The following is an 11,375-nucleotide window of genomic DNA, read 5'->3' as shown; positions in this document are numbered from 1 at the left end:
AGTGCCATCTCTAAAACGGCGATACAGTCACTACCCATCATTTACATTTCACCGTGACATGGACAAAAATGTAACGTCAGCTTACCTCATGGCACGTCTCCTTTGGAAAACATTGGCCGGGAAACGATAGAACAAGCACGTTTCATGCGAAGACCTGTGGCTGCAACCCGGAGCAAAGGAACAAACCATTGCGTAGCTAACTAGTAGCGCTAGCTTTAGCTAACGTTAGCTAACGAAACGAACTGCCGAGTAAAATTGGAAAACACTGGTAATTAATTATTCTATCATTTGTAAAACTACGGTGTTAAAAACGACAATTTCAAAAATACAGATTATAATGGTCAGATATAAATATACAGATACTAAAGATAGGCAGGTACTTGCTTTCAAGCAGAACACAGGGGAAAACAAACTTAGCGGGAGTGTTTACGTGTTCGGCGTAATGACGTACAATGGCCTCGACAATTTCTGTAGTCCTATTCAGCCACTCGGTAACAACCATCGTTTTTCAGACACGTAAACTCTTCAAAAATCACCAGTGGGGTCACTGCTGATGTATTTGATGTCGTAGAACAAAACGTGATTTATCTCTTACATTTGTGTCAACCACAGACCTTATTTCGAGCTATTTTCCAAAACCCTATGGAAAAAATGCATTGCTTTTTGACGAAGGAACCGGAAGTGCTAAAAATGCTAACTTACTTCCGGGTTTTATGACGCGTCACTGCGGTTCTCTATTGGGACGTCCTTCAAAATGGCGTGTCTTGATCGATTTCCGGGTCAAGTCCCGGAGGAGGGGAAGAGAGGAGTCGAGGAGGGGTATTGGGATGAGGCTGTTGTCTGTGGATGATCTTCCCTTAATGAATCCTACCTGGTCTGAGTGTATTAAGTGTGGCAGAATGCTTTCCAGCGTCATAGCAAGAACCTTCGTCAGAATTTTGCAATCCAAATTAATCAAACTAATAGGCCCATAGCTTCCTGGTTCAGTGGGGTCTTTATCCTTTTTAATAATTATAAAAATCAGAGATTCATTTAATGTTTCTGGAATTTTCCCCAGGGATAAAGATTCTTCATTTACAGTCGTTAATATTGGAGCCAGTTTGTCCACATACTTCTTATAATAGAGATAACTTTATTGAAAAATTAAATGGATTGAAAACAATTAGATCTATGAATAATAATAACAAAATATTTTTTCCATTTCACCTATACACTTTGTATTAATTTAATTAATTAGTATTTTGTTAGAAAAAGGGCATTTAGAAAAACAATTATGGTCCCGATTACGTATCATTACGTACGACGTCACTGCTCTTGGTCAGGTGACGTCTTTGGATTCACAGTCAACCCGTCACAAGGTCAGCAGCAGTTTGGCGCAGACATGATGTCTCTTGCTGCCCGGTCAGGGGCATTTTCTCCTTACATGCAGGCAACAGCTGTTGCTGTTGCTGGTCCTCTAAAAGCTCTGGTACCCGGGGTCGTGGTAAAGGGAGAAAATATTTTGTTAGACCCGAAAAAACAGTTCCTGTGCCGCGAATCGCTCAGCGGCCAAAGCCCTAAGACGGGCCCTGCTGTGACTGTTAGCATCAATGGTAAGTCATTGACTGCTAGCGTTGGCTGACTATGTCAACCTTCCGTTGTTTTACCGTGTGAATGGGAAGCTAATGACAAGAGCCATGTGCTGCAAAGGGAGGTTATGTCCTATTTAACACCGTTAACAGGGCCAGCCAGTTAGCCGGCCATAACTACTGGCTAAGCTACTATTCGCCGCAGGCTAGCATCCTGTTAGCCTAGGTGGCTAACGAGCAGCGTAGGTCAACTTTGAGTGGCTTTTCCTTTACTCCTGTTTAAGACTGACCGCCGATTTGTGGACCAAAACATAAAGTGTGTGGTTTGGACAATCTGCCCGTATCAACCTGATATAGTAACGGTAACGTTAGTCGCTTCAAAGACGTTAGCTGTTGTTCCGTTAACTACTTCCGGTGTCCCCGGATCACCACAGTGACTTGTTTTGTAAAATATAACAATAATGTTGTAGTCCGAGTAAGATGGTCAAAGCTGAATAATGATTTTAACATTGATATATTTCTTTGTTACTTTCACTATTGTCATGTCTATATCCAGAGAATATTTTACTGTGGTCTGTGCCCTTTCTTATGTCCTTCGTGTAGTTATATGTTCCTCTGTTGACTCTTCAAGATATGCTCTATTCTTAGTCTGTGTTATGTGGCTCACACGCTGTTCAGCTGCTTAGACCAAGGCTTCCTAAACCTTTTCAGCATGAGACCCAAAACAGAAATGTTGTGGTCCTAAGGGACCCAAGCTCAAAAAATGTCATGATTTTCCATAATATCTACTGTTATAAACAAAGAATGTAACACACCATGAATTTAAAATGTAAATGAAAATATGTATTTAATTATAAAAGTGCATCGCAGCAATTAGGTTTCTCACCATAACAACCTTCCCTTTGAGCTTGCTCAGAAAAAATAAGGATCAAAGCAGAAAGACGAAACATGGGACGTGCAGTCAAGTATACTGTCAAAATCAAATTTAAATTATACAATTATCAAAAGTGCAATATTAAGTTTGTAGCTAGTTCAAAAAATATGTACACACCATTTTAAACTATTTTAAATGAACAAAGAACAAACATGTTGTAAACAGAAAGGGACAAAACGCTAACTGAAGTGCAGTCAAGTGTATACAGTACATCACAGGTGAAACCAAATTTAAATTATCAGAAGTGCAACATTAACTTTGTCACTAGATCAAAAACTATGTACACACATTTTTTAAACACTTTTAAATGAACAGAGCTGTTTTAAAACACTCTGAGAGACAAAGAAACTCCAACACTTGGCAAATGATTAACTTTTTTTTTGTGGAGGCTGACTTGATAGGATGCCCTCAGTGCCCCTCTGTTCCCTTTGAATGCCTGAAAATAACAGAAGATATTATCATTAACATTTCTGGGTTATTGGGTGATTTTTAACACCAGCCGGCGTACGCTATATACCCAATGTGGACCTGGCAACCGCATTTATAGCGCATTACATTACATGTTACTTGTTAGACGCTTTTATCCAAAGCGACTTACATACTCAATACTGTGGGGAATCCCCACGGAGGGGTTTTGACAGGGTTGTCGCACAAAAGATCCAAGCGCGCACAGAAGAAATCTCAAGAGCAGACATTTCACGAGCGCACAGAAACAGCCTGAGTGCGAGGAGAAGGTTTTAAGCTGGAACACAGGAAATCTGTGAGCAGAAATATATCTGAGTGCAAGCGTACAGTTTGAGCAGAAGCAGAGCAAATCTAAGCGCAAGCAGGCACTATTTGAGTGTGAGGACAGGGTTTGAGGGAAAGAAATACATATTCTGAACGTGAAATCAATAAAGTATGCTCTCAGATTTAAAGACCACGCTCTTGAATAAAGATAGGGAATAACCCCCATATGTATTCCTAATTGCATCACACTGCAGCAGTCACGTCCGTGCGGCTGATACTTTCTCTCGCTTTCCTTCTCATACTGCCTGTCACTTTCCCTCTAATCTTCCTGTGGTTATTGTTTCTCTGTTTTTCTCCCGGTCCGTTATAAAAACATTTCAGGCTAGTAAAAGTTGAAACACCGCTCTGTGCCGGTGCAGAATGTAGTGGACTCGCGGGAGCGCGCAGCTGGCGGTCCGCTCCGGGGCTCAGTCTGCATTTCATCCAACTTTGCATTAACGAAACAATTTCACAACAGACCCTGACAAACTCACAAACACACAAATCGAATGATTAAAATGAGTGACTTACTTTTCCGCCGTCAAAACACTGCTTCTTGAAAGACTCTTCTTTGCAGATGAAAAAATCCTTCGATTTGTCCCGATGCAGAGGATGTTTTGTTTAGGGATGCACCGAATATTCGTCCGCTGAAAATTATCGGTCGAAAATGGTTAAAAAGGCCCTTTCGGCCACCGAAATGTCAGGGAACAGGGTTACGTTGGTAAGGTAACGTGTTGTTGTGATGACGTAATCAAAACGCGGCGACAAGCACGGCACGCGACCATGCTCGCGGCTGGCTTACAGCCAACATGTCTGGCGCTTGGAGATATTTAAAAATATCAGAGACAGAGGCGCGGATTGCGATTTGTAAAACGTGTTCAGCTGACATTTCTCGAGGGGGTGTAACTGCAAAGACTTTCACCACTTCGGGATTACTCCACCACTTGAAATCAAAACACCCGGACAAATATGCGGAGTAAGATCAAATCACAAGCACTGACAGCGAGAGACTGTTCAGCGCTGCCTCTCATGTGCTTGATGAGAAGAGGAACAGACTTATGGCTGATAAATCAGAGAAGCTACTGTTCTTATCATAAGCTTATCTAGTTCTACATGTCTACTCTATACCCACTTTCCTGAACAATTTTCATTGTGAGTTATAATTCACCATCTCAGGTTATCATTAGGGGGAAATGACAGCAGCACAGTGTTCAATATATTGTACTTTCGGTATCGAAATGATACAATGTTGTTTACATTGCTCATGAGGACAGACCACCTTATTTGCAGATTCTTGAAATTGTAATTTAATTTGTAATTGATTGTGGATTTTGTATCCAGTTTTCACTTTATGTATCTTTATACAATGTTTACTACTTTGCTTATGAGGACAGACAGCCTTATTTACAGATTCTTGAAATTCAATTGTAATTTCATTTGTAAATAGTTACATTCATGTGGATTTATCCAGTCTGCACATTTGTATGCATGCACTTATAGGTGCATTTGTTGTTGTTGAAGGCCTGGCTGTTACAGTCTTTATTTACACTATTTTCTTGTAGGCCTACTGGCCTAGATGTTTATGCAGTTTTAAAGCAACTTGGCTTTGTTCTGAATGCACTTTGTTGTAGTTATCCTACAGAGAAAAGAAAATGCACTTGACTTGGAATTAATGTACTGTATGCATTCAAAAGTGCTGAATAAATGTTTTATGGACCGATAATAGTGATTACTATTTAAGTTAAGTTTTGCCATAATCATGTATTTTTCCATAATCAGGTAGCTGAACAACATTGGTAAAAAATGTATACATTTTATATATATATATATATATATATATATTTATATTAATCATTTTCGGCCAAGAATTTCCCATTCGGTGCACCCCTAGTTTTGTTTGGAGATGCCGGTCCAATTTATTCATTTTCAAGCTTTCGTTACTGAGCACCTCTCCACATAAAACACACTGAGGCCGCTCCTCTCCATTTCTAACAGCTTTTGTGAAGCCAACGTTTAAAAACTCCTCTTTGTATCGTCTTTTTGCCATCATGTACGATCGGGATTAATCAACAGACAATAAACAGATGCGTCAGAGCTGATACAAATACAATATTTTATTTTTAGTTTATTTGTATTTAGAAAATTAAATCATTCAATATACAATGCTATATTGCATAATTTCCTTTTCAAAATACAAAATAAAATACAACAATTATAAAAAAATTGTATTTGCAACGCAGCCATCAGCTCTGACGCTGTGTATGTAGCAATGCATTTAACTGGCGACCCAATCAAAACGGGTCCGGTCGCGACCCTGAGTTTTGGAAAGGCTGGCTTAGACAATTCAAGCTTTCCACAAGGCATTTACCCCCAGGCTTCTATTGTAAAGCAGCCAGATTTAAATGCGTATTTATAAATAATAATTTCTTAATGTTGCAGTGCCACATGTCTGTGTGCTGATAAGATAACATTTGCGGTTTATACTAACATCAAAGTGTGTGTGTGTGTGTGTGTGTGTGTGTGTGTGTGTGTGTGTGTGTGTGTGTGTGTGTGTGTGTGTGTGTGTGTGTGTGTGTGTGTGTGTGTGTGTGTGTGTGTGTGTGTGTGTGTGTGTGTGTGTGTGTGTGTGTGTGTGTGTGTGTGTGTGTGTGTGTGTGTGTGTGTGTGTGTGTGTGTGTGTGTGTGTGTGTGTGTGTGTGTGTGTGTGTGTGTGTGTGTGTGTGTGTGTGTGTGTGTGTGTGTGTGTGTGTGTTTTAATCTGACAATTTTCTTGATTCGTTTGGTCTAAAATATAGTTTGGATGAATATTTGATGTGAATGGTAAATTCGATTAAATACTTTTTTTTATAATCGGAATAAACTTTTATTTATTACAGAGTTTTCACATCATGTGGCTTAGTCACATCTTAAGTGAACACTAGAAATATTTAAGATGCTGACTATACATTGATTGTATAGTCAATATTTATTCAAGGTTTTCCATTTTAGATGCTTACAAATGTTTTAGGCTGTCAAATCTTGTGTTGCCTTTCACTTTCTGTCATCACTATCTTGCACCATTAATGTTTTCTGACCTAAGCATTCTAATGGCGCATTTCCACTGCATGTCCTCGTACGTTATAGTTAGGCCTTGGTAGGCCAGGCTCACTTTATGCTGCGTTTCCATTACAGTTTAGGAACTGGGGTAGTAACTATAGTAACGCAGTGTAGGCGGAGCCGTGACGTCATCTTCAATGCGAAACACAAGAACAACATCAGCCAATGTCTGTTGGCTGAGCTGTTAGCCCTCAGAGCTCACAGCTCCTCATATCTGTTCAGAAACTAGACAAAAATTAAAGAGCAACTTGCAGTTTTTTTTTCTTCTAGATTTATGCTTAATAGGGAAGTAACGATATACCGAATATCGCGGTATCGCGTTAAATAAACTTCCCAATACCGTCGTGAGACTGACAAAATCTACCGTGATTTAAAAAAAAAAAGATTTTACATTTTTTAAACACTTTTTTTTTTTTTAAACCTTTATTTAACCAGGTGGTCCCATTGAGATCATCGATCTCTTTTTCAAGAGAGACCTGTCCAATATGGCAACAAGTAGGTTACAACATGAAAATAAAACAACAGATAACACAAAAGGACATCGTATTTACAGGGCTACATTTACACACCTAGAGACATTGACAAGTACCAACCATATATTTATATCTCGCCCTGTCAATAAGCCTGGCGTTAGACTTTTTCGCTGTCCGTCATTTTGACAGACAGGATCGTAAAATATCCGTCATAATCCCTTATTACCCGTCGGGTCTGAACAGTTCACGATAGAGCATGCTCGTGAACTGTCAACGGGGCGGGGGGGCGGTGTTATGCCGTGTGTGCATGCACCTCGCGGGACGCGCACAGCGTAAAGCAAAACCTCCCAGACATGTATTGATCTGTATGGCAAAGTACGGTTTGGAAACTATATCATTTCTTTTTGGAAGGCATGCATAACACGGCATAACACCAGAGCCTGGCTGCGGGGAAACGTTGGCGCTGTTCCGAGTTTGTTCTAATCTGCTTTCAGATTTTTCCGTCATTGTTAAATAAAATATTCGGTTAACGCGACCACTGGTGTCCCAGCAACATCAGTACCAAGCGAGAGAGTTTTTTCCAGAGCAGGGGATTTTGTAAATGCCCTAACATCCCAGCTTATAAATACCTGGAAATGTGGACATTCTCATATTCCTAAAAACCTGTCTGATGATGCTGAGTGAGCGACTAGTGAGTTTGAGTTGAGTTACTTGAAAAACTAAAGTGAAACTTGATTTATTTTATTGCAGGGTCTGATTATTAAATGTCCTTGTAAAAAAATGTTTTATTGAAAAAAAAAATTATGAATTTTTTTCTCTCCCCTTTATTATTCAATATCACGATAAATACCGTACCGTGGACTTGTTATCGCGATATTATCGTACCGTGAGTTTTTGGTATCGTTACATCCCTAATGCTTAACCTTGCCTGAAAAAAAAAAAAAAAGTTAATGCAGGATTTGATATGTTTTACAAGACATAAGGGCAGGAATTCAGAGGGAAAGGAGCCATTTTGAGCTCTGCTACTAAAAACTGCTTTTTTTTTTTACGTCAAACGCGTCATATTACGTCACATGGGGGAACAACTTTCTCGGACTCGTTCTCTGCCCAATCCGCGGTAGTAGTTTGTAGTTGGTTTGAGCGGTTGTGATTTAGTGAGCTGGTATTGTTTTGGTAATTTTGCATTGCATTTCAACATTTTTAATCATGGTGAGCTTGTGTTTGTGCAGGTTTCACAAACTCCAGCCTGTCAGGACATCGAGTCCACAGTTTCCCTAACAGGAAAAGGACCGGAGCTAGCGTTCGTTCCTGGGTGCGTTGTGCAAGGTGCATCCACCTCCCTGCAGCACATACTCTCCACAGCTGAAGCCTATCAAACAAAACGTTTATCAGCCCCCCCTTCGCTCTTCTCTCTCTCTCCCCTCCGGTACACAGCACCGTAAGAAATAGTGTGGAGTTGCATTAGGTAACGCAAGATACGGCTGATACTTGCGCATTAGTTTCTGTTATGGATCAGTATCAACAGTCCTGCCAGTAACATTACTGTATGATCAATACTACTTTAGTTATAGCCTGATATATGATTGCTAACTTTACAATGTTGTGATGTGACTGACGTTAGCTAACATTAACTGTAGCTAACGCTGGTCACTCACCAAGACAGCTGCCCTGTTCTACACTTGTTCTTCTCACACCACAGCTCCATTTCTCGCCAATGGCCGTTATTTCTTCTAATCATTGGCTGCTCCTGGTCTCTTGGATGCCTAGCAGGCTCATAATTATAATCATATGCATTCGAATATATATTTTCAACCTCTTCTGTGTCAAAACTAGCATTGTGATCCATGTTTATTCACACGTTAGACCGGCCGCTCTCCCCCATGTGACGTCACACGCGGGAGGTCACGTGGGGAGGCTTTTTTTTATGCGGAAGTAAAAATGTCTTACAAAAACGATGCCAGATGTCACTGTAGTGTGTATTTTTTTGAAAATCTAGTGTATACATCATTTTCCTACACATGTATTCACTGGTGTGTCTAACCTGCAAGTTGCTCTTTAAACAAGTACAAGCCACAGACTGTCTGTGTCATGGTGAATACAGTCGCTGGTTTATTTATGTCTGTAGGCTGTTGTTGTGAGTGTGGACGGTCGGAGTATATACGTTAGCTTAACCAATCTCCATTCAGAAAAAACGCATTTTAAAAGGTTGTTCACCTGCTGTCTTGTCTGCAGACTTGTCAAAGCATTAATTCATGGTTTTTACTAACCGGTATCAGTATGTTGTTACTTCGGCATCATTTTGAAACGTGTATTACAATTAAATCACGGTAAAATATGTTCATGTTGTAGTTGTAGCCCCCTTGCCAGCGATTCTCTTACTAACTAGACCCTCCAGAAAAACGCGATTCTGCGATCGCAGAATTTCCCGCATAATCAGCAAAATGCCGCAGATTTTTTAAATTCCGCATATTTATCAAAAGGCCGCATAATCCCCGCATTTTTCCACACAAAGTTGAGAAAAAAAATAAAAAAGTTAACTCGTCTTGACGAGTAGTGATGATGACGCAACTTCATCAGCCCGCGCATCACAGAAGGCAAACACCTTCGTGTGAAGGTGTGGAATTCACACACCAAGATGAACAAATCAAATCCATCACATTTACCCACGAACATTTCAGCTAAAGACCGGGCAAAGCAGTACCCCAATGTCTTGCACGAAAGTGGGGGGAAACTGTTCTGTACCCCGTGCAACTGTGTGTTGGAGCATAAAAGGAAATCGACTGTGAATACCCACTTCGATTCGCTCAAACATTCAAAAATGGTTTCTGCTGCGGACAAAAAAGCCAAGCAACTCACGCTCACAGAGGCTTCAACCTCCAAAACCCGAGGGTTGCAAGAAACGAGGTGAGTAGCCTACAATATTGAAGCTGGTCAGATAACGAACGAGTAAATGGTGTGTGTGTGTGTGTGTGTGTGTGTGTGTGTGTGTGTGTGTGTGTGTGTGTGTGTGTGTGTGTGTGTGTGTGTGTGTGTGTGTGTGTGTGTGTGTGTGTGTGTGTGTGTGTGTGTGTGTGTGTGTGTGTCTTTTTTCCGTTTCCCACATATTTCACAACTGTTCGCATATTTCGCAACTTTCCGCATATTACGCAATTTTCCCGCATAAAATCACATAAAAAACCCCGCATTTTTATCGCATAATCAAGGATTTTAGCCCGCATAATCAAGGATTTTAGCCCGCATAATTAAGGATTTTGGCCCGCGTTTTTCTGGAGGGTCTAACTAGCTAGCATATTCAGCCCGGTTGTTGGCCCGGAAAGAACCTGGATTTTGGAGAGCCAGAAAAACTGTGAAAAAGTACCCGTTAGCCAGAACTACCCCTAGTGGAAACGCAACAAAAAACGGGCTGGGTTTGGCACGGCACGCTTAAACCGTGCTACGCGCTGCAGTGGAAATGCGCCATAACTGATGAGCTGTTTGTTTTTGTCTACAGGCTGTGCAGGAGTCCGATTTGCCCACACAGATGTCAGGGTACCGGACTTCACTGACTATAGGCGTCCAGAGGTGCAGGACCCAGGCAAGTCCTCCCAGGAGAGCGGTGAGTCCAGGAGAACCTTCTCGTACCTTGTCACCGGCGCCTCAACCGTAGTGGGGGTCTACGCTGCCAAGACAGTGGTCAGTCAGTTTGTGTCTTCAATGAGCGCCTCTGCTGACGTCCTGGCCCTGTCCAAGATTGAAGTGAAGCTGAGCGACATCCCCGAGGGCAAGAACATGACCTTCAAGTGGAGAGGCAAGCCACTCTTCGTCCGTCACCGCACAGAAAAGGAGATCGCCGCCGAAGCCGAGGTGAACGTGGCAGACCTGCGAGACCCTCAGCACGACAAGGACAGGGTACTCAACCCCAAATGGGTCATCGTCCTCGGGGTGTGCACACATCTGGGCTGTGTGCCCATCGCAAATGCTGGCGACTACGGAGGTTACTACTGCCCGTGCCACGGCTCTCACTACGATGCCTCAGGTCGCATCAGGAAAGGCCCCGCCCCCCTGAACCTGGAGGTTCCATACTATGAGTTTGCAGACGACGACAATGTGGTCGTTGGATAAATAACATTCCTCCCTTAAATATGGTGTTTGAGTCACAGGTGAACACTGAGAAGATGCTATCCTTCCTGCTGTGCTCGCCAGTGAATGTCATGAGGACATGAAATAAGAAACGCCTGCCTCTTAAGTTATAGTCCATCTAATTAGAAAAGAACAGATGTTGTGTTCAGGTCTGTTTAATAAAGATTTCTATTTTATTTGACACCATGTGTTCAGTGTTTAACATTGTCTTGCTTGAAATGATAACCTTGCTTAAAATAGTCACAAGTTATATCTACTGATTGCCATCGCATACTAGCGCAGGAGTCTGGTGGTTCATGGTGTAGAGACAGGAACTGTTTCATTTAAAGTCCTGTTATGTAGAAATTGTGTGAGTCTTGTTATTGCATCAACCAACTTGGGTTAAAATAAAGGGTACTTGTACTGTACAGAGATTGA

At 41.4% G+C, this 11,375-nt stretch overlaps 1 protein-coding gene across 1 annotated transcript; it reads left to right on the top strand.

Annotated features, from left to right (window-relative positions):
• Positions 1-1,322: 1,322 nt before the first annotated feature.
• Positions 1,323-11,375, top strand: uqcrfs1 (ubiquinol-cytochrome c reductase, Rieske iron-sulfur polypeptide 1). The gene is made up of 2 exons (XM_079663517.1): positions 1,323-1,592; positions 10,330-11,375. The coding sequence occupies exons 1-2, from the start codon at positions 1,382-1,384 to the stop codon at positions 10,938-10,940; spliced, it is 822 nt and encodes a 273-aa protein (XP_079519643.1). The 5' UTR covers positions 1,323-1,381; the 3' UTR covers positions 10,941-11,375.

This window comes from Notothenia rossii (assembly GCF_949606895.1).
Source record: "Notothenia rossii genome assembly, chromosome: 2".
Lineage (NCBI taxonomy): Eukaryota > Metazoa > Chordata > Actinopteri > Perciformes > Nototheniidae > Notothenia > Notothenia rossii.
This window is presented reverse-complemented; position numbering and strand designations above follow the sequence as displayed.